General features: G+C 61.9%; 2 protein-coding genes across 4 annotated transcripts in view; one reads left to right on the top strand and one right to left on the bottom strand.

Annotated features, from left to right (window-relative positions):
* Window positions 1-5,665: 5,665 nt before the first annotated feature.
* STK25 (serine/threonine kinase 25) lies at window positions 5,666-16,275 on the top strand. Of its 3 annotated transcripts, none has more exons than XM_036253671.1 (12): window positions 5,666-5,723; window positions 6,116-6,236; window positions 10,443-10,673; window positions 11,305-11,361; window positions 11,840-11,948; window positions 12,583-12,740; window positions 12,819-13,004; window positions 13,264-13,409; window positions 13,612-13,726; window positions 13,861-13,932; window positions 15,040-15,176; window positions 15,419-16,274. In XM_036253671.1, the coding sequence occupies exons 2-12, from the start codon at window positions 6,207-6,209 to the stop codon at window positions 15,456-15,458; spliced, it is 1,281 nt and encodes a 426-aa protein (XP_036109564.1). In that variant the 5' UTR covers window positions 5,666-5,723; window positions 6,116-6,206; the 3' UTR covers window positions 15,459-16,274. The 3 variants fall into 3 exon arrangements, with proteins under 3 accessions (XP_036109564.1, XP_036109563.1, XP_036109565.1); XM_036253670.1 differs by having other exon boundaries at window positions 5,666-5,785; XM_036253672.1 differs by lacking the exon at window positions 13,861-13,932 and having other exon boundaries at window positions 5,666-5,785; window positions 15,419-16,275.
* A 101-nt stretch (window positions 16,276-16,376) lies between these two features.
* The window catches only part of FARP2 (FERM, ARH/RhoGEF and pleckstrin domain protein 2), a 109,618-nt gene continuing 104,064 nt past the window's right edge, over window positions 16,377-21,930 (bottom strand). Inside the window, exons 25-30 of the mRNA XM_036253674.1 lie at window positions 19,228-19,310; window positions 18,555-18,673; window positions 18,151-18,314; window positions 17,257-17,364; window positions 16,922-17,073; window positions 16,377-16,622 (exon numbers count right to left, since the gene is read on the bottom strand). Of these exons, the coding sequence (XP_036109567.1) occupies window positions 16,553-16,622; window positions 16,922-17,073; window positions 17,257-17,364; window positions 18,151-18,314; window positions 18,555-18,673; window positions 19,228-19,310 (696 nt within the window). The 3' untranslated portion in view covers window positions 16,377-16,552. The remainder of the gene's footprint in view (window positions 16,623-16,921; window positions 17,074-17,256; window positions 17,365-18,150; window positions 18,315-18,554; window positions 18,674-19,227; window positions 19,311-21,930) is intronic.

The raw sequence follows: 21,930 nt of genomic DNA, 5'->3' as shown, positions 1-21,930 counted from the left end.
TGTGCCAGGATGGCACCCCAACCTGGGCTGCGAGGCGTCTGGCTTGGCCATCCTGGTGGTGGGTGACCTCCCCATGCACCCAGGGAGGCCTAGCAGGCCACATTCTTCCCTTCCCCGGGTTGGTCTCTGTGCTGAACGTTTGTGAGGTGCCCACTCTGCAGGGCGTCACTGGGCACTGGAGGCATGATGGCCGGAACACTGGCATGGGCCCAGTGCCCTTGGGTGAGCCAGATCCTCCCCCGGGGTTGCACAGCTCCCTGGGAAAGGGTGCAGAGGTCTGCTAGGGGAGGCAACAGGGCGTGGACTTCCTGTGCAGGGCAGGGCCTGAGGCTGCTGTGAGTTCTGAGGATCTGAGAGTGGGCACTGGGCACAGCACCCCCACCAAGGTTACCAGATCCTCCAGGGCCGCACTGTCTCCTCAGCACCAGGAGGGAGTCACTGAGGCTGGGATCAACGGGGTGACAGGCAGGGAGGGAAGATTGGGGGGGCATGAGCGGCAGGTGGGCAGGGAAGGCGGGGCCTTGCCTGAGAGAAGGCAGCTTTGACCCCTGGTGGGGGGGCCCACACCCCTTCATGGGGCCGGAGACCTCTGGGCACCCTCTGGAGCTGGCTGCAGAGTGGAAAGGCCTCTGGTCTGGGCCCAGCAGCCCCGGGATCCCCCTTCACAAAATCCACAGAAAACACAAAGGTTTTTCCTCTTGGCTGGGACCACAGGCCCCTGGTTAACCCGAGGCGTGGGGTGCAGCTGGCCGGTCACAGTGTGGACCCGCCAGCCAGGTGCCCGCAGAGGGAACACGCGGGGGCGGCTGCACCTTGTGTCCGTAGCTCACAAAGCCGTGGCCGCCATGTGGGAGCCTAACAACCACCTGCAGCTGGGCCGGGGCCAGGCCCACCTCCCCGGGGGCCCCCAGTGCAGCCGGGTGGACGGGAGCAGGCCTGGTCAGGCACTGGCAGGGACAGGAGGCCAGGGGCCCCTTTTCCTCCTGTCTGGACGATTGTTTTCTCCTGACAGGAGTTCTTTTTCTTCCGCCGTTCCCCCCTTCCTGAGACCTGGAGGCCTTCTTTATGCACAGATATGTTGTTTTCAAACACTCTGCATTGTTCTGAGATTTCAAAGTCATGGCCAGCTGCCAAAGACAACATATTTTTGTGGCTGTAACAGTAAAACCTGGTCACTACAGTATACTTACAAAATCAGAAAAGCACATAAGGAGAAAAATTTTAAGCCATAGCACTGTGTAGAGATGAGGACGGTGTTTTTGTTTTGTTTTGATCCTCACCCAAGGACATTGCTGCATTTATCTTCAGATAGAGCGGGAGAGAGAGAGACACATCGACTGGCTGCCACCCACACGACCCCAACTGAGGCCTGGGATGAATGGCAACCAAGGTACGCGTCCTTAGCGGTCACTGAACCCGGGACTCTCTGGTCCACGGGCCGAAACTCTAACCGCTGAGCCAAACCGGCCAGGGCGAGGACTGTGTTTTGACCTATTTCTTCCCAGCTCAAAAAAATGCACACATTTACACAGAATCTGTGTGCAGTTCTGAGACCTGGTTTCTCCCTAACTCTGGGTCCTGAGGGTTTCCCTGGTGCCCTGACACCCTCCGTGGCTGTGTCTGTCCCATAACGAGAAGCCCCCGCCCACCCAGGCCGTCTGTGCACCGGAAGTTCCTGACCTCCTCGGACCTGCCCCTCCCTGGCCTGGCTCAGGACCTCAGGGCCCTCTCCCAGGGGAAGGTGAAGTCTGAGAATCACGGCTCATCTTGCCTCCCCCACACAGGCTGTGCTCCTGACCCCCATGTGAATCAGTTCGACCCCAGAAATGGCCAGAAGAGCCCTCACCTGGACAGAAACTTCCAGGCTGCCTCCCCCCAACCACACGCCCTGAACCAGAGGTCCCAGCAGAGTTCTGACCCCAGCACCAGGGTCACCATGTGACTGGGATCACTCACGGCCACAGAGCCGGACAGGGCCGGAGGGAGTGGACGGGAGAGAAAGCGTCCCACCTGGGGCCAGGGGCCTGGAGAATCAAGGAGAACGTGAACTCCGGTGGCAGAGTGGCCCCTCCCTTGCCGGGTCGGCACGAGACTCCGTGGCCTGGGCCCCCCACGAGCAGGGCTGTGGTGGAGGGACCTCGGGAGTTCCCCAGCTTCTGGAGCTCGGAAGGCTCACCAGGCCCCCTCAGGCGTCTTTTCTTCCCCACCAGCCCGTAGAGGACCTGCTACCTGATACCTGCGGCTCTGCCCACGCCTCACCTGCACTGAGGCGGCCTCCATGCTGCAGCCCCGCCCCCCGCCGGGACCTGCTGCCGGCCCCTCAGGAGGAGCTGGGCGCCACCCTGCCCACCACGCCAGCCTCCGACCTGGCGGCCCTGCTGGAGGCGGTGGGAAGACTTCCTTCCTTCCCCACCTTGTCTTCCCTCGGCCGTCACCAGACTCAAGGGGTCTGCTAACCTGTGGGCCACAAAGCCCAATCAAGCAAGTACAGGAGTTTGCAGCCAGGTGAGTAAAGGTGCCACACCCACCCGAGTAACAGGTGAGATTGTTCGCAGGACCCTGGTTCCCCATGGCTTCCGGGGGAGGGGTCATATGGGGGGAAATCATTAGTCATGACGACTAAGGGCATTGGGGTCATGGGCAGGGTCATGGTCTCTAAGGACTGGCCGGAGCCAGGGTCCTTGGTCAGTGGGTCAGATCCTGCTATCAGCTCCGTCTGGAGTTGCTCTGTCTGGTTTCTCCAGGATGTGGTGGGTGGGGGCCTGGGGCTGAAACAAAACTCAGGCCTAGATGTGATCTCTAATGTGACTGAAACTCTGTGGTCATCAGACCCCAGGCTTGGTTTCTAAGATTACTTGGTGCAAACCAGGGCCTCATTGTCCTGAGGGCTTACTGATTAAGGGAGCAGACATGCAAGGGAGAGGGAGGTGGGGGAGTCAGGGTGCTAGACGAGTCCAGTTTGAACCGAAAAGAAAGGAAGTCCTGACGGATGGGGCTGCCTCTGGCTGTTCCCTCCCTGCAGCAGGCTGCCCCGCCCACGCTGGCTGGGCCGCTCTCCTCGGGCTTTGCTTCTGGGCCCTGACGGTTCTGTTTCTAGCATATTCTTTTCGAATGACTGCTGCGGACTGGATTGTGTCCCCAAAATTCATAGGTTAAACCCCAATGCGATGGTATTTGGAGATGGAGCCACTGCGGTGTAACTAAGGTTAGACAAGATCATGAGGATGGGGTCCCTATGATGTTAGTGCCCTTAAGAAGAGACACCAGGAAGCTGTCCCTCCTCATGGGGGGGGGGCAGCAGTCCCTGGGGGCCGCACCTTCCTCCAGTCCCTCCCCAGCCCCACTTCTGCACAATTTTAGGGCCCTCCAGGCTCACCCTGGGCAGTGCAGACAGGATCTGGGCGCCTGCTGGACATGCTCACATGCCCTGGATTCCAGGCCTTTCCAGGAAGACATGCTGCTGTCTCTCCATTTGGGGGGATGTGAGCAGTCACCTGGGCCTCCTCCCGGAAACAACGGAGCCTCGAGTCCAACTCTGACATCACAGGACAGGTCTGAGAGGTGAACCAGTACGGCAAGGGGGACGAGGGTTTGGGGGGGTGGGGGTCTATTTGCAAAGTTCCATCTGGGGCCCTCCACAGGACAGGTGGGGGATTTCTTCAGCACCTAAATGGCAAGAGGAAAAAGAGACAAGCCAACCAAGGATAACGCAGAGACCTTATTGGAATTGATTTGAACTGTGTGCAGTCATGTATACGAATCACAAGTCTGTGTACACGCACATATGTATGAAAGTGCAATACTGACTCCATCTTGGATATGGAAGGACTGTTGTTAATTTAAATTAAAAAAAATATGTACAGTGAAATTGTGTTTTTTAGTGTTCAGTTCTACGGTAAATGTACAGATAGCTTTGTGGGACCCCCACCACCATCAGGATGCAGAGCAGCTCTGTCACCCCAGAAATCCCCTCACACCACTCCGCTGTAGGTGCAGGCTGCTCCCCAGCCCCGGGAAGCCACTGTCTGTCCTCCCTCGCAGCTGTTGTCCTCTTGACAATGCCTCCTCTGGAATTGCGGACTGGCCTCCTTCTCTTACACATCTCTCAGGTACCCCAAGTAGCTGCATCAGCGGGGGATCCCAGGCACGGAATTTCAGGCCACCCATTCCTGGCTGAAGCACCGAGGAGGTCCCTAGCTTGGGGCTCTGATCATAGACATCCTTTGGACACTTATGTACATACAGGCTTTTTTGTGAAGACCAGTTTTCTTTTCAACGGGGTGAATGCCCAGGAATGGGAATGTAGTCAGCTTGGCTTTTTTGTTGTTGTTCATCTTTACTTGAGGATATTTTTTTCCATTAATTTTTTTAGAGGTGTGGGGGAGAGAGAGAGAAACATCCATATGAAAGAGACACATTGATTGTGGCTGCCTCCCGCACTCCCCGATCAGGGCTGGGGATCAAACCTGCAACCCACGTTCGTGCCCTTGACTGGGAATCGAACCCGTGGCCCTTCGGAGGGTGGGCCACGCGGCCAGGGCTACTGCCTATCCCTCGAACGGGACTGTTGTTGACACCTTATACGAGGGGAATCGTACAGCATTTCCCCCGTGACTGGCTTACTTCTCTTAGCACAATGGTTTACGGTTATTCGCAGCAGGTGTCAGAACTTAATTCCTCAAAATTAAAAAAATGTTTTATTGATTTTTTATTTTTAGAGGGCGGGAGAGAAAGCAACACGGACGAGAGAGGCAGACAGACAGACGGACAGAGACTCCGGGCTGCCTCCTGCACGCCCCCGGGACGAACCGAAATCTGGGTCTGCGCCCGGCGGACCGAACCGCCCCCTTTCGGTGCACAGGAGGGCGCTCCAACCAAGCGAGCCGCCGGCCGGGGCTGAACCCAACTCCGGCGCTGCCGGTTCCCGTAGAGCGTGGCCGGAGGCACCACACCTGCCCCCGCCCTGCCCGCGGCGCAGTCCGGCCCGCTGGGCCGCCCCCGTCCTCGGAACTCCTCGCTTTGCAAAGCTGACCCTCTGTCGGCATTAGACCCCCGCCCCCGCCGTCCACTCGCTGTCCCTGTGCACCCGACTCCTCCGGGGACCACCGACCGGTGGAGTCACAGCGCGTCTGTCCTTCTGTCCGGCTGGCTGCGACGCGCGTCCGCCCTCCCGGTCCCGTCCGGCGGCAGGTGTCAGGCTGCGCTCCCTGTTCAGGCTGCGGCCTCCTGGGCTGTGTGGACGCGGCCGGCTCGTGGGTCCCTGCCTCCCTGCACCCGGGCCCACGGCCTCCACGGTGCGCGGGGTGCAGAGAACCGGCCGGCGCGCGGGGGCAGGACGGAGCACGAGGACCGAGGGAGGCGAGCGGGAGGGGCGGAGGGCGGCCCCACCTCCAGCCCCGCCCCGCCCCGCGGCCTGCCGGGATACGTAGTCCAGAGCCTCTCAGGAAGCCGGACTCGGAGTCCCAGCGGGCCCCGCGGCGCGCCTGCGCGCACGGCCCCGCCCCGCCCCGTGGCCTGCCGGGACTTGGAGTCCAGCGCCGGCAGCCACCCCGGCGCGGGCCGAGCGGCGGGACTCGGTGTCCCAGAGAGCCCCGCGCTGGGCCACGGCGCCGCGCTCCGCCCTCGCCGTCGCCGCCGCCGCCGGCCTTTCTCCGGCCGTCGCCGCCACTGCCGCTGCTTCGCGGGTTGGAGGGCCCGGGTCCCGGGGCGAGCGGAGGCTGCGGGTGGGAGCCTGCGCGGGCACTGCGGAGCGGGCCGGGGGAGGCCGGGATGGAGCCCCCCGGAGGTGGGCGCGCTGCCGGGCGAGCTCGCGCCTGCGGCGGTTGGGGAGGGGGCGAGCGGAGGGGGCGGTGGGGCGGGAGGCGGCGGGGGCGGGGCCGGGGGCGCGGGCCTGCGGGCAGCGCCCGGCCGGGCCGAGGTGGGAGGGGCCTCGGGGCTGCCCGCCGTCGGCGCTGCCCTCGGGGGCCGTCGGGTGCGGGCGGGCTGCCGTCGGGCTGGTCCCGGGGTCCCCGCCCCTCCCCCAGCCTGTTCCCAGACGGTCGCGGAAGGGGCGGCTGCCCGGCCCGGGAGCCCGTGCGCCCCGAGCGGGCACCGAGCTGGCCTGCTCTCCCCGCAGTGGACTGAAGCGAGCGAGCCGGGCTCCAGAGCCTCGGGCGGCATCCGGGGCCTCCCGGGGCTGCGGCGGATGGTCTGAGGGCGGCGCAGACATGGCTCACCTCCGGGGATTTGCCAGCCAGGTGAGGGTGGCTTCCGGGCGGTGGGCGCGCGCGCTGGGCCCGGACGGGACGGCAGCACTGACCGCAGAGACATCTCCCGCTCCAAGAAGTGTGTCTCCTACGTCGTCCTAGGCTTCAGAGGACCGCCCCCCCGGGTGTGTGGGGTGCAAGGAGGAGCCTTCCAGGAGACTCTTGGGGTGCACGCGTGTGGGCGGAGTGGGGGCGACCCTCAGGGGCTGCACTGGCCGGACTCTGGGCCGACTCAGGGAGCCCGGTTCGAGGTCAGCGGCAGGTTGCAGAGACCTGGCTCAGGAACAGGGCGGGGCAGGACGGAACCTGGATCTGCAGGGCAGCGAAGGTCAAGGTCGGAGTCCACACCTGCGCTCTGGAGGCTGGGCCTGGGCTTTATCGGCCGGGGTGGGGGTTCTGGGGGGCCCTCCCTGAGGGGCAGTGAGAGCGGCCGGGACTGATGGAGCAGAGGACACCTGTGTGAGCGCTTCCGTTGGGGGGAGGTGAAGACTAGTCTGCAGAACCTGATTTTCCCAGGCCAAGGGTGCCGACCTGGACATGCCCGGTGTCGCTGTCTTTCTTCTTGGGTTGATTGGTTCTTGTACTTTGCAGCTCAGCTGATTGGTGGACCCTCTGTAGTTTACCTGAAATGAGGACCTGTTGCTGGTGCCAGAAAGGGAGGTGCACGTGGGGGCCTGTGGCCTGTACCTCCCCGTTCTGTTATTTCAAAGCAAGTGTGGTGTGACGGTGATTTGAAGTGGAGTAAACCACCTGGTGGCAGGTGTCCCTGCACCCTCCATGTTTGCTGGTGTTCCCCTTGACATGCCGGCTTCGCAGACTTAGGCCGACTGCTGCAGTGTTGGGAGGCCCTCTGAGAGAGAGTCGTCTTCCGGCTCGCACCGTGTTCGGGTCAGCGGGGATGCGTGCGGAAGGCTTGCGTCCGTGTATGGCCAGGAGGAGCGGGAGCCAGGGAGGCCAGGCACAGCTGTTGGGCAGGGCATCTGGAACCAGCTGTGATCACAAATGCGAACCGGGCTTGCTGACTGATGGTGAATTATGCTTCCAGACTTTTCATTCATGTCTGACATTGGGAGTCTGATAAACTCATGACTAAGATGCTGGGAGAAAAGTCTGTCTCCAGCTTAGTTTTAAGAACTGTAGGAATGCCTTTTCTGGGTCCTGGAGTGAGAGATTGGAGCTGTGAGCTGCCCTGTACCTGTGTGCTGATGGTGCTTGGTGCTCTGCCTGGGGCCCAGTGAGACCTGGGTGGGAGCACGGGTGCGGAGGAGCTGGGGAAGAGACCCCAAAGAAAGGAAGCCCCCTTTGTCCTTCCAGGGGCGGAGAGACTCAGCCTTTGTCAGCGGCAGGAAGCCTGATAAGACAGTGCTTTCTCTTGAGAAGGCTGTCACTGGCCCTTTGGGGAGGTTCCCCACAGCCTGTGCTGCCCTGCCTCTTCCACTCACCTCGGGGCCACCCTGCCTGCAGGGCCCGAGTGGCTGCGGGTGTTCACTGGGGACAGCTCGGCTCCTCTTATTTTGTGGGGTGACTAACGGCAGACGCATTGCGCATGGTGTGCCCAGCTCTGACAGTGCCAGCGCTGCTTTGGAGAATGGAGGTCATGACCACCTGAGCCAGCTGAGTGAGCTGAGTGATTGTCAGACCATGAGCATCACCAGACTGGGGAGCTGCTGCCCTTCTTTCTCCGTGGGGCGGGAAAGGGCTGTCCCTGTCACACCCTGTCTGCTCAGCTGACTGGGCTGCAGAAGTGGGGACCCAAAGCATGTGAGAGTTGAGGGTTGGGGTTCCCCTTCCATGTCAAGCGTGGACTCTGGCTTAGGGGTGCTCTGTTCTGCTCACGGCGGTGCGGTCTGCGCGTGCTGCGTTGGTTTTCCTTGGGTGGCTGTGGTGGGCCAGACTCGGCCCAGCGCTGTGTGCAGAGCAGTGAGTGCTTCTCAGCAGCGCGAGCGGGGGATGGTCGTCAGCAGAGGCTGGAGTGCTGGTGGGGCCCTGAGAGCTAGAAGGGCAGTGCTGACCAGGTGCTGCCAGGCCCGGGCCCAAGTCCTCGGGTCTCAGGCCCCCTTAGCAGGAGCGGGCCTGTCCTTGCAGCGACAGAACAGTCACGGCCCCAGCTGCACTGGAGTCTCTGCACAGCTGGTGTCTTGCAGGGCCGCCCCCACTCGAGCTGGCACAGGGGGCAGGCCTGCCGGCCACCATTGGGCACTGTGGAGCACTGTTTGGGTCAGTGGGGGGCGGGCAGAAGGGCCCTTTCCAGAGCACATCCCACACGGGGCCAGAGCTGAGCAGGGAGCAGCAAGGTCTCCCACCCAGGTCCCCGCCAGGCTGGAGCCAGCTCTCTCTCCAGCCGGAAGGTGTGTCGTGCCGATTGCTGCGTGGTCAGCAGTGTGGGCCATTCATTGATGAGAGGCTGTTCTCTGGGCTGGGATTGGGTCTAATCTCGTGACCCACGTCCCCACCGGCCATCCCCACCCTGAAGAGGGCTGAGCAGATGTGATGTGAAGCCACGCCAGTCAGAACACGCGGAGGAGACGAGGCTGGGCAGCCTGCCCTGAGGGACCTGGGCTGTGCTCGCTTTTCCCGACCTGCCCCCCCTTAGCTTTGGGGCTTCCGGCAGCAGCTGGGCGCACTCATCTGAGGTTGCCCTTTCCTCCACGTGCACTGGGCTGTCAGTTCCCATGCGCGAGTGAGAAGGGCCACATTCCTTACCAGGGAGCCAGGGGACAACTCAGCCTGCTGGGGCACCTGCCTGTGGCCACAGCCCCTGGCCTTGCCCAGCCTGCTTTGTTGGGGAGGGTTCTGTGTTGAGATTCTGCTTCTGGCCCCTGGCCGTGGCAGTGCCTGCTGCCTCAAACAAGACACCCAGGGCTGCCGCCGGCAGCCCTCACTCTCTGGCATACCCGGTGCCCAGAATCATCTGCGTGTGTTCACAGGTATGTGGCTTTGTGTCCCCTTCCTCCCTCCTGGTCAGGATCCCCAGGAAGGCAGGTCACCGTCAGCTTCTGATTGACATGTGGTCTCTGCTTGGAGCAGGCTGGGCCGGGCTGGGGCTCTGCCTGGATCTGAGCGCGGGGTGAGCGTGGGCTCCGAGGGGAGCACTTCCTCCCCGGGCCTGCGCCTCAGCACCCAGGCAACAGGTGTGATCTTTGTCGCTACATTGGCCCTGGTATAGGTGCTTGGGTGGGGTGAGGTGGTCTTGTTGGAGGGAGGTGTGTCCTGGGGGACTTGAGGCCTATGGGCCTTGGAAACCTTTCTGCCTCTGTCCAGACAAGATGCTCGACTTCCACCCCCAGCCCTTCCCCGGCTTTGCCCACAGCTGCTAAACCACACGTGGGCCCTGGGCACCGGGCTCTTGTCACCGCACCTGCGGGACCAACCTTGCTCTCTGAGAACGTGGTCTGTGGTGGCAAATGGAGCGCAGCATCCTCAGGAGCCCAGGAAGCATGTGGGCAGGAGCTGGGACACCCAGGGTGGCCCTGGCTAGCTCTTTAGTGTTTCTGTCCTGCATGCAGCCCCCACACTGAGCCCTCTGAGCCTGATGCACTGAGGGGCACACAGCCCTCTGCCGACCCCATGCTGGGTACCAGCTCTGCAACACAGGCCTTGTTTGTGTTTAAATCTGAGGACCATGTGGGGCAGTTTTCTGTGATACTTGAGTGTCCAGGGTCACGCTTTGTGCTGGTGTGAAGGAGCAGTCCTGAGGGCTGGGTGGAGGGTTCAGGGAAGCCTTCCTGAGGGGCGTGGTGTGTTCATGCACACGGGGTGTTTTGTTTAATTGAGAGACTGTTTTAGAGCAGTTTTAGGTTTACAGGAAAAGGAGCGAGAGTTCAGGTCACTCCGGGGTGTTAGTTACAGCTGATGAGTCAGTGTGGACATTTCACGAACTAAGCCCCTGGCGTTTATGCAGTTTGCTCCCTGCAGGATGGCCCCACTGCCAGAATCTCCACGCTGCACCTCCTCGTCCCTGGGAACCCGTCCCTGCTTCGCTGGTCCCCCCCGCAGGGGGGTGGGCCGCGGGCATGACCATGGCCCCTGTTTCTGCTCCATGCCCCCCCACCCTGGACCCAGGCCTCTGCACTCTGAGGACCTTCCTGGTGTGGGGCACATTGAGGTTTTCTGAACTGGAAGTTGAAAGAACCTGGTGAGCACCTGGCTGCTCCTGGCCCGAGGGTCCCCTGACAGGCGCCCACTGTGTCCCCACAGCACTCGCGCGTGGACCCCGAGGAGCTCTTCACCAAGCTGGACCGCATCGGCAAGGGCTCCTTCGGGGAGGTGTTCAAGGGCATCGACAACCGCACCAAGGAGGTGGTGGCCATCAAGATCATCGACCTGGAGGAGGCGGAGGACGAGATCGAGGACATCCAGCAGGAGATCACCGTGCTCAGCCAGTGCGACAGCCCCTACATCACGCGCTACTTCGGCTCCTACCTGAAGGTGCGGGGCGGGCTGTGCTCTGGTGCTCAGGGCTCTCGGGGCTGAGCTCCGGCCCTGCACCTCCCCCATGCTGCGAGAGTGGGGAGGAGAAGCATGGTCTGAGGCGAGGGCCCCGGCCACTGAGCATGGACGCAGTGGAGCGGGCCCCTGAAACAACAGCCCCGAGGGCCAGGCAGGTGTGTGGGAGGCTCTGGTCTCATCCTGAGGGGGCCCCGGCAAGGCAGGGCATAAGCAGAGCCTGCAGGGTCTGAATTGGTGTTTGACCCACTGGCTGGACAGCCCCCGTGGGACGGCATTTGTGAGGCCCTGTGGGAGCACTCTGGGTCCCCTGCAGCAGAACCCAGTGCCAGCTCAGGGGGCCTGCCCAGGGCACATAGTGGGGGTGCATCGAGGCCGAGTGCTGGGGGGGCGGCTGTCTTCCCAGCCTGGCTTTGACGAGCTGCTGCAGAGTGGACGACGCTCGGTCTGTGCAGAGCTGCTGGGGCAGGAGTGTGGTGGGAGGGAGCGGGCAGGCTGCTGGAGCCCTCCCTGGGTGGGCTCCCCGGGGCCGGAGCCCTGCTGGGGAGTGTGTATCGTGGGGCCTCGGGCGCCCTGCTCGCTGCCACGTGCTGACAGGCGTTTCTGTGGCCAGAGCACGAAGCTGTGGATCATCATGGAGTACCTGGGCGGCGGCTCCGCACTGGACCTGGTGAGGCTCGGGCCACAGCAGTGGGCAGCTTGCAGGGCGGGGCCGGGCGGAGGAGGCTGTGGGCTGTCCCAGCTGGTCCCGGCCCCTGGGCTCCTCCACTGCCCTGGCGCCTCGTGTCAGGAGCTGGCGAAGCCCAGACAAAGTGCTACTTTAATAGCCTCGTGCTGCTGAAGGTCCTGGGCCTCTTCTGGCCCGGGGGGCAGGGGGTGAGCGTCCCCAGTCCACAGGCTTAGGAGTGTGGCTGGGACCCCGTGTTCATCTGTTACCTTTACAGCGAAGGTGAAGGTAGTGTATGTTGTCTAAAAACAGCCTCCTGACCTGCACCTGAAACTTCATTTCCAAAGTGGTTAATGGGGTAGGGTCACCCTCCGCTGGCGGAGAGGGGTTGAGCTCCGGCCTTGGTGAGGGTCTGGGGTGGTGTGGTAGGAAGGGTGGTCGGCCTCGGTGGAGGAGCCTGAGGCCCTGCGTCCGTCTGCAGCTGAAGCCAGGCCCCCTGGAGGAGACCTACATCGCCACCATCCTGCGGGAGATCCTGAAGGGCCTGGACTACCTGCACTCGGAGCGCAAGATCCACAGAGACATCAAAGGTCCCTCGGGCGCGGCCCCTGCCTGGGCCCCGGGCCCCGGGCCCCGTGACCCTAGAAAGGCAGGGCGTGAGGTGGCAGGTTGCTGTGGGCATGTGGCTGGTGCGGACATCTGGGGAGTGGGCACCCTGGTAGCACAGTGCCCACTGGCACCTGAGCACGGCCTGCAGACACAGCCAGTACCTGGTAGCCCTTTCTTAGCGCCACGTCCCCGCGCGGCAAGCACACTGCACTCCTAGCATGACAGCACCTGTTAGGCCAAGCGCCTGCTCTTTATGTCAGGTGCAGGTCTGCCCGCTGAGTGTCCCGGAAGGATGTGGCTGGGTGGACCCAGGGGAAGGGTCAGGGTCAAGGTCCCCTGCCTGTTGGGCAGTTTGGAAGAAAAGGGCAGCTGCTGTGTCTGGCAGGGCCCTGGAGCTCGGGCTGGGGGGCTGCACAGGGTGGGCCCCTGGCACTTGCTGAGAGCACAGGCCTGGCCCCATCTCCCTGCTAGAGGAGCAGACAAGCTGAGGCCCCAGGGACAGCCCTGCCGGTGCCCCGGAGGCAGGTGGCTGCCAGTAGGCGTCTCCACAGCTGCTCACGGGGGGTGGGGTCTGCGCACTCCGAGGGTGACGCTCTGCCCCCCTGTGTTGAGCAGCTGCCAACGTGCTGCTCTCGGAGCAGGGAGACGTGAAGCTGGCCGACTTCGGGGTGGCGGGGCAGCTCACGGACACGCAGATCAAGAGGAACACGTTTGTGGGCACCCCCTTCTGGATGGCCCCCGAAGTCATCAAGCAGTCAGCCTATGATTTCAAGGTGGGCCCGGCAGGTGTGAGGGTGGTTGGGCAGGGCTCGGTGCCCCTGGCGGCAAATGTCCTGTGTGGCTCTGTCCAGGCCGACATCTGGTCGCTGGGGATCACGGCCATCGAGCTGGCCAAGGGTGAGCCTCCGAACTCTGACCTCCACCCCATGCGCGTCCTGTTCCTGATCCCCAAGAACAGCCCGCCCACGCTGGAGGGCCACCACAGCAAGCCCTTCAAGGAGTTTGTGGAGGCCTGCCTCAACAAGGACCCCCGATTTGTAAGCTTTCCAGCCCTCGAGGGGCATCTGTGGTGGGGGTGGGAGGTGACAGGGCCGAGGCCCCACCTCGTCCAGGATCTGGGGAAGCTCCTAGAGGGTTTTGGCCTGGGATGGACAGCGTGGAGCCCTCCCCCGGAATCCTTCACCGGTCCTGCCAGAGAGCCCGGTGTCTGGCCCGTCCCCAGCCTTGCTACCTGGGGCCCGAGCTCCAGGAGTCGGAGGAGCTCAGCCAGCCTCCTCCCTGATCGTGCCCCCGCAGAGGCCCACCGCCAGAGAGCTGCTGAAGCACAAGTTCATCACGCGCTACACCAGGAAGACCTCCTTCCTGACGGAGCTCATCGACCGCTACAAGCGCTGGAAGTCCGAGGGGCACGGCGAGGAGTCCAGCTCCGAGGACTCCGACGTGTGGGTCTCTTGTCCCTCGGGGTGCTATGGGGGCCTGTGTGGTCACTTGGCTCCTGCAGCCTGGCAGGGCCTTTCCCAGCATTTAGGGCCATGAGGCTGCCTCAGAAAGTGGGGTGGGGGGTTGCTGAGAGGTGTGTGCCCAGGACCACCCCCCTGAATCCTGGCCCCGAGGGCCCTTCTGACTCTGCACTCTCCTCTGCAGTGATGGAGACGCTGAGGACGGAGAACAGGGCCCCATCTGGACGTTTCCCCCAACCATCCGGCCCAGCCCACACAGCAAGCTGCACAAGGGGGTGGCCCTGCACGGCCCCCAGAAGGTGCGTTCCCCAGGCCCAGCCCTGCAGTGCTGGGAGGGGGCTTGTGCTCCCCAGGCTGTGTCTTTTGAGGAGGCCCGGGGAGGTGGTGGGGAGCGCATCTGCCCTGCTCACCCGCCGTGGCCTTGCTGTTGCAGTCTGCGGAGCCCGTCAAGAGGCAGCCGCGGTCGCAGTGCCTGTCCACTCTGGTGCGGCCCGTCTTTGGAGAGGTGAGGGCTAGGCTGGGGGTGTTGTGGGGCAGGAGGCTGTAGCCCCCGGTACACAGCGTTCCCAGGTCCCTTAGCATTCACAGTGCTTTGACCGCGGGCCGGGCTTTGTACCAGCAGGAATAGGAGCAGCTGGGACAGATTGCCCTAATGTGGTGTGTTCAAGTTCCCTGGCCTGCCTGTCTCCTGTGGTCCCAGGATGGCTTTGAACTGCAGACACACAGGGTGACCAGAAGCATCTGGGAGGTCTACTTCTTGCTTCAGGGTGACTGTGTCTATGTCACCTGGTGATGGCAGTCGGTAGCACCCCAGGAGTATGATGCAGCTGGGAGCCCCCACACCCTGGACTAGGGCCAGCAATAAGACATGCAACCAGTTCCCACCCCAGAGTAACGGCAGCACCTGGAGTCCAGGGAAGGGGACGGTGCAGCAGAGCCTTCCCGAGGAAGGTGGGGCAGGGCCTGGTGGGGGTGGCAGGCGCTGAGGTCTGGCTGCCGTCTCCTAGGCAGCTGGGAGTATGTGTGTGTCGGAGGTGGTTGGGGGTGGGGGGACCTGTAGGCTGCTGCAGCCTCCACAGTGAGCCCCTGGGGAGCACCCAGGCTGGCAGGGCACCCCCTGGGAGTCCTGTTTGTGGGCTGGGCTGTCTGGCGGGGGGTGTGGCAGGGAGAGCCATGTTGACCTGTCTCACCTGTCCTGGCCAGGTCAGTGGTTCCCACAGCTCAGGGCAGCGTGGAGGCCGGGGGTCAGCTGCCGTCCCTCTAGCCTGCGGGTCACAGCAGGCACACTCTGGGAGTGGTTTCTGGTCTCTTCCCAAGTCTTCTGGGCCTGCCCCTGAGCTGTTCCCCTAGCTGGGTGGAAGCCCTGTGGGTAGCTGGGTCGCCAACGGACGGGGGCTGGCAGAGACCCCTCTTGAGAACCAAGACCTGAGACTCCAAGGTAGCACCTCCCTGTGGGTTGGCTGGATTCCTGACCAGAAGCCTCAGGTTCTTGGTGGGACCCAGCTGTCCTGGCTTTGCAGTGGAAGGACCGTGAGGGCCTCCAGTGAAGTCACAGGAGGGGCCGAGAGCCTGCAGCACAAGCCTGACCAGGCCCCTGGTGGTCTGTCCACAGCTCAAGGAGAAGCACAGGCAGAGCGGCGGGGGTGTGGGGGCCCTGGAGGAGCTGGAGAACGCCTTCAGCCTGGCCGAGGAGTCCTGCCCTGGCATCTCCGACAAGCTGATGGCCCATCTGGTGGAGCGGGTGCAGAGGTGAGGGGCTGGGGCGGGGCCAGGACGGGCTCAGAGTCACTCTGGAGGCCTCTTCCTTTTTGCTTTGTAGCTTCAGGGCTGGAGAGGGGAGGGTGGTGTTTCTTGCCATCACTGGGCTCAGTGGGCGGTGCCCCGTCCCCCTCACGGGCTGGCTGTGCTGCTGACCTCAGCCGGCCGCCTGGTGGCTCCCGGTGGGGCCTGCCCTGGAGCTGGGCCGTGACCGGGCCGGGCCCCTCCCCTAGGTTTTCACACAACAGAAACCACCTGCCGTCCACCCGCTGAAGCTGCTGCTTGTGCAGAGGGGAGAGAAGGGTCTTGTTTTGACCTCTGTACAGACCGCACCGACCTGCAACCCCTAGTGGGACGAGCCCCGCCCCCCGTGCCGAGGGCTGTCCTGCCTCTCCTTCCCGGCTGGGCTGAGGCGCCTGCAGCAGAGACTCAGGGAGAGCTGCGCAGCCCCTCGGGCTCCTGGAGAAGCAGCCCTGAACCACGGTGCAGGCTGCCGGCAGACGGCCTGCTCCACCTCCCAGGCCGCCCCCCTTGTGGTGCTGGGTCAGGTGCCGTGTCTTCTCGTAAGTACACGTGTCGGCCGGAACTTCTTGTTTCAGAACTGAACTCCCTTGCTGCCCCCTGTACTCCGAGGTTAAGGTGTTAGTTTTCATAGGACTTTGTGAGGCTCCTGCCACTTTCAATAAAGACCTGAACTGAAGATGTGCTGGTAGTGGGAGGAAACCCAGGCCAGGTTCTGACAACCCCATCTCCCCTTGGGGTGCCTCGTTCCTGGCTCGTCACAGCACACACTGACCTCGGAGGGAACAGGACCGAACAGAGGGCAGCAGGCATCCTGGGTGCAGAAAGATGCCCTTTATTCTCAGCCACACACACAAGCATGACAAAGGCATGTTCGTCAACTTACACTTGTTAAGAAACACTGAGTACTAATAAATTAGAGGCCCTCACCCTCCCAGGGCCACATGGATCTTCGGGTTCCACTTCTCCAGAGGTCTGTGGGGTGGGCACCAGAGTGGCTTCTGCTGGACTTTGTGCAGCTGTGACCTGAGGCCTGTGCACAGCTGCAGTGGGCGGGTGCGGGCCCCCAGTCCCTGCTCAGAGCCAGTGCTCAGCATGGCCCTGTTCTGGAAGAGAGGGCCCGTGAGCACCAGCTTGGTCAGCACCTGGCGCTGGGCTTGTGTGTCCACTTCCGTGTTCTCAGCTCCACAGCCAAGGGACTGCTCTGGGTCCTCAAGGACACTGCCCTCCCAGATGTCACTCAGGCCCACCCGCACTGCTGGTCCACTGCTGGGAAGGCGGGATGAGCAGTAGACGGCCTGTGCCGATGGGCTGACTGGCTCTGTCCTCATCCAGGCGGGATGGCTTCATGCCTCCTCCTGGGGGGACCCGGCCTTCCCAGGCGAGCTGCTGGCTCTCTCGATCACCTCCATCCACCTGGGGAAGGGGTCAGCCCGTCAGAATGCCCAGGACACTTGCTTGGGAAGCACGGCACTTTCTGGACATCTGACAATGGGCGTGTGCTCAAATATCTTTCCGAGAGTGACCCAAAATATGGAGTGAATGGGAAAAGACGAGGGCAGTGAAACCCGGGAAGCCGGGTGCAGTCCCTGCGTGGGATGAGATGGCCCGGCCTGGGCCCTGGCCTCCAGCCCCGCTGGGAGCAGGAGAACCAGGCCCAGGCCCAGCCCCGCTGGGAGCAGGAGCAGGAGAACCAGGCTGCCGGTGGCAGTTACCTCCCAAACGTGTACTTGCTCTCGGCCCGGAAGAAGTAGACATGGGATTTGAACTGCAGCTTGAAGACGTGCTCCTTGTGGATGCCGTCGGCCTCCCTGGGGGTGCTCACGCTGTAGCCCAGCAGGGGGAGGCTGGCCAGGGGGTAGTCGTCCTGGAAGGCGGAACAGCCTGGCTCCATGGGTGCTCCCCGGCCACCCCCCTCCCCTTCCGTGGCAGTGGGGTCAAATGGACCCCCAGGCTGAGCGACCCTGGGAGAGGGTCGGGAGATTCCGAGGTGAGACAGACAGAAGGGCACCGTGGGCGTGGCTCCCCAGACCCCAGTGAGCGCCCCTACCTGATGTGTCTTGTAGAAGAACAAGCAGAAATTGGTGAAGACCACCCAGAGCTTCTGCCAGCCATTACTGTTTTTGAACTTCCTTAGCAGATACCCTGAAAGCTGGTTCTAGAGACAAGTGGAAGTGCATGAGGACCCCGAGACCCCAGCCACCAGAGCAGCCACCCTCCTAGTTCCCTCCTGGAGTCTCCTCAGAGACCATGGGGGTTTCGTCTGAAAGGTTCTGTCACATGCTGGATGGGGGCAGGGATGTAGCCCCAGCCTGGGCATGGCATCGCTGGGTAGACTTGGGGCTGAGCTGCGATGGGAGCCCTGGCCCAGGGCAGAACACTGCACCCCGCCTTTCACCCTGCCTGCCCCTCGCCAGCACACCACTCTCCGTCGCCCTCCCCCTGGGGTGACACAGGTCCCGAGCACATCTGTGTACCGCCCCACACTCAGGCGAGCACCCACTGACGAGGGGACAGCACAGGTGGCTGGAATGTCCAGGCTGCTGCCCGAGCCCAGGGGACGCTCCTGTTCACGTGCACCTGTGTGTCGGGTCCACCTACAGCTGAGGGCTCCCAACGGTCTGCACCGGGCTCCACTCCCAGGGAGGGAGGCAGAGAAACAGCGACCCCTGGTGACAGGCCCTGTCCATGGCACGCAGGACACAGCCTCCTGGTTCTCCAAGCACACAGGCTGCACAAGTCCTGAGGGTGACTGTCGCCCCACAGCCCTGGCAAACCCTGGGCTGCTGTGCCCAAGGGGACTTTCCAAGCAAACTTCTTGCCCAAACGGAGAGATCAGGAGGCGGTTTGTCACGGCCGGGCCCAGCCCTGCCACCTGGGATCTCCAGGGTCCCCGACCCGCAGGCAGCACAGGCAGAGGTTCTGTGCCAGCCACACCTCGCACCTCAACAGCTGCGCTGTGGTCAGCTCTGGAGACGCTGGTGTTCCGGTACCAGCACACGTGCACTGTGGTGTTGGCCCGGTGCTGGTACGGCTCCTCGGAGGAGCCCTGGGCGCCACGGGCATCTTCTTCTGACTCCTGCTCCAGAGAGACCTCATCGGAGGGCCCTGGGGGAGAAGTGAGCCCTCTGCTGAGAACAGGACCACCTGGTGACCGGCCCTGGGAGCAGGGGGCTGTTCCTAGAGAGCAAGCCGGCAGGGGCTTCCCCCAGAAGAGCACACCCTTCTGGCTGCCCGGAATCTCCCTTGTGAAGAGCGTGTGGGCTTAGTGGGAGACTGTGCTCGCAGAAGCCAATTCCTGAAAAAGCTTCCTCGGGCAGGGGTCTCCAGGGCCCTGCCAGAACTCACCGCGGGGAGGAGGGCCCACTGCGCTGCTGGGCAGAGCCAGGGCCCCGTCGCCGCTGCCCTTGGCCGCTTCAATGGCGCCGTTCAGGTCTCGCATCCACTTCTCCTTCTCCCTCCGCGTGCTGGGGGGAGGGGGAGGCGAGGCTCAGAGCCAGCCTGTGGGGCCTGGACAATCTCAGGGACAGGTCAGAACACCTGTCTGGTGGGTCCAGAGGGCTTTCGGGACGTAGCTGGTGACCCAGCCTGTGCCCCTCTGGGGGTGCCAGGGGCAGGAGGAGGGAGGACAGCACTTCCATGTGGATTGGGGCTCTCTACGAGGTAGTTTGTTCCTGGATCATTTTTTCTGGTGAGGGCCAGACACCTGCCTGAGAGGAGAGACTAGCCTGGGACACCTGGCTCCTCCAGGGAGGGGCTGAGCACAACACATAGGCTGACGGCAGAGGCGGGCTGCCCCTCACCTCCGAGCTCAGCCCCTTTCCTTGGTGTTGGTCTGATGCGGACCAGGGGGAAGTGGCCGCTGGCTCCTGAGCTGTGCCCCCACCCCGTCAGGGGCACACTTCACTCCTACAAGCGTGGGGATGACACTCCTGCCACGCAGAGGGGCTCAGGTCACGGCAGGGAAGCCCCTGCTCCTGGACCCCGGGGCCCACCGGGGTGCAGACACGGAGGCTCTCACCTGGCCGCCACCACGACTGTTTTCTGAGCTGCGCAGATAGTGAAACTGTGTGGAACAGGCCACTCGCTCTCGCTTTCTTCGACCTGTGGGGGGAGCAGAGGCAGAGTCGGGCCGGGAGCAGGCTGGCTGGCACGGCTGGCTGCCGGAACGGTCTGTGCTGCCCAAGTCTAGCTGACTACAGGGCTACGGGGGTCCCCACGCCACGGCACCTGCCACCCAGCGGGGCGAGCCGTGGGTCAGGCGCCCACTACTCACCGGTGGGTCCAGCACTATTAGCTGAAAATCAAGCACAGGAAGAAATGTTGAGCATTTTCATAGAGAGGGGGTTGGACAACTCACTTTATAAACTTGGCACCAAAACCTGACAAAGTCAGATGGAAAGAAAAACCTATACAGAGTGATCTCAGCTATAAATAGCTAAAGGAGATAACTTCGAAATAACATACTACCTTGTCAAACCTAAAGCAGACAGGAGAGTGTCCTGGGGCCAACAGCTGTTCTAGGAATGCAAGATGCTGGACCCGGGGAGCTGATAACAGAAATCACCTTGTCAAAGCGTCACAGGGAGAACAATGCCCATTTCTCTAAATGCTGAAAACTTTGCTCAGGCCCAACATGTTACTTCTGATATCTCTTAAATAGAATCAGAAGGAAACTATGTTGACATGACAAAGGTGATCCTTCCCCACAGATCACCCCACAGCTCAGACCGCTCCCTGCGCAGGGCCTGCGGGATGCCAACCATGGAGCCTCACACTGGACAGAAATGATCTAAAGTTACACGAGCGACGGCCAGCAGCAGCAGGTGTCAAGGTGTTAGTGTCCCCCCACGTCAATATGTGATTTTACAGTTAACTGCCGAACGGCACGTCTGTCAACAACAGGCTGCATACACTGGTCCTACAAGATCGCAACCGGGCTGAAAAGTCCCCTCACCGCATGACGCCGCGGTCACAATGGCCCAGCACAACACGTTACATGTGGGCGGTGCTGGTACAAGCCCACCACCACCAGTCGTACGGAAGCACAGCAACTCAATTGTGTACGTATGTGATACTAACACATTTCTGTGTTGCTGGTTTACGTACTCGCTACACTCTCCGTCGCCGAGTGTCCGTTTGGACTGAACCAGCTCGTGTAAGACAGCAGCTGTGTTGCACTGCAGTAGCCGCGCGTATCACGTGTTTACGGCATCTCGATGTCATTTTCTCTTGTGCTTGGCTTCATCTTGTGTTGCCCTATAAGCTGGGTGCACCTCAGTGCACAGGGTTACACGGCCCACAACTGTGCAGCGATGCCCAGACCCTCGTGCTCACGCACCACCTGCGGACTTAGAGCAACCTGCCGTCCTGCAGTCTCCGCTCATGGTGAGTGCCCTAGTCAGGTGTACCGCTTTTTACCTTTTTTCCACTTTTATCTTTTATTATTATTATTTTTTAATCCTCTCCTGAGGACATTTTTCCATTTTTTGTTCAGATAGAGTGGGAGGGAGAGAGAGGAAGAGAGAGAGAGAGAGAAACATCGATGTGAAAGGGACACATCGAGTGGCTGCCACCCGCACGACCAACCAGGGCCGGGGACAAACTGCAACCGAGGTACATGCCCTTAGCGGGAACTGAACCCGGGTCTCTCGGGACCGCAGGCCGACACTCTAACCGCTGAGCCAAACCGGCCAGGGCCACTTTTATCTTTTATAATGTATTTTTTTTCAAATCCTCACCCAAGGACATTTTGCATTTATCCTCAGAGCGGGAGGGAGAGAGAGAAACATCGACGTGAAAGGGACACATCGAATGGTTGCCACCCACACAACCCCAACCGGGGCCGGGAACAAACTGCAACCGAGATACGTGCCCGTAGCAGGAACCGAACCCGGGTCTCTCTGGACCACGGGCCGATGCTCTAACCTCTGAGCCCAACAGGCCAGGGCCATACCGTATTTTTATGGCACCTCTCCTGTGCTTAGATGTACAAACAGCACTGTTACAGTGGCCCATGGTACTCAGCGCGGCCAGGTGCAGCACGGACTGCAGCCCGAGAGCAGGAGGCGGCACCACGGCGCCGGGTGTGCCGGGCGAGCCACCTGGGTCTGTGCAGGTGTGCGGACAGCCACACGATGTAGCACAGAATGGACGGTTCCCAAACACACATCCCGGCATTAAGTGGCACAAGACTGCAATGTAATCTCAGTGGGATCTCAATGGTGTTTCCGAAGGAATTTGTCCAAATGCATTCAGAAACCTACTGCAAGAATTAAATACTTGAGAGTAGCATTTTTAAAAAGTAGGACCAGTAAGGGATGGAAGCTGTTCCCCAGACAGTGACCGTCCCCCATAACACCATGAATCAGAAGAGTGTGGAGACGTGAAGACAGGCCCAGCAAGCCCGACCGTGAAAAGCAGGGCTTTCGTGTGGTCAAGGGGGCCTCAGATCAGCGAGAAGACGGAGGGTCCAGCGAACAACAGGGAAACTGCCGGTAGGGGCAGAGGATGTCGAGTCCCCGTCTAGTAACATCCAACGGAACATTTTAGGTAGGTTAACTGAATGGGAAAAATGAAACAGAAGTGTCCCAGGGAACATGGTGCCAACACTCTGGGCAAGGAAAGGCCTTCCTGAGCCCAGGCCGGGGACGAGCCCGGGAGGAGAAGACGGACAGATCTGACTCGTGAAAACGCCCACACTCACTCCCTCAACGGGAATCGC

The sequence above is a fragment of the Molossus molossus genome, unplaced genomic scaffold, assembly GCF_014108415.1.
Source record: "Molossus molossus isolate mMolMol1 unplaced genomic scaffold, mMolMol1.p scaffold_m16_p_11, whole genome shotgun sequence".
In the NCBI taxonomy this organism is placed as follows: domain Eukaryota; kingdom Metazoa; phylum Chordata; class Mammalia; order Chiroptera; family Molossidae; genus Molossus; species Molossus molossus.
The sequence above is the reverse complement of the archived record's forward strand: the minus strand, read 5'-3'. Positions and strand labels throughout refer to the sequence as shown.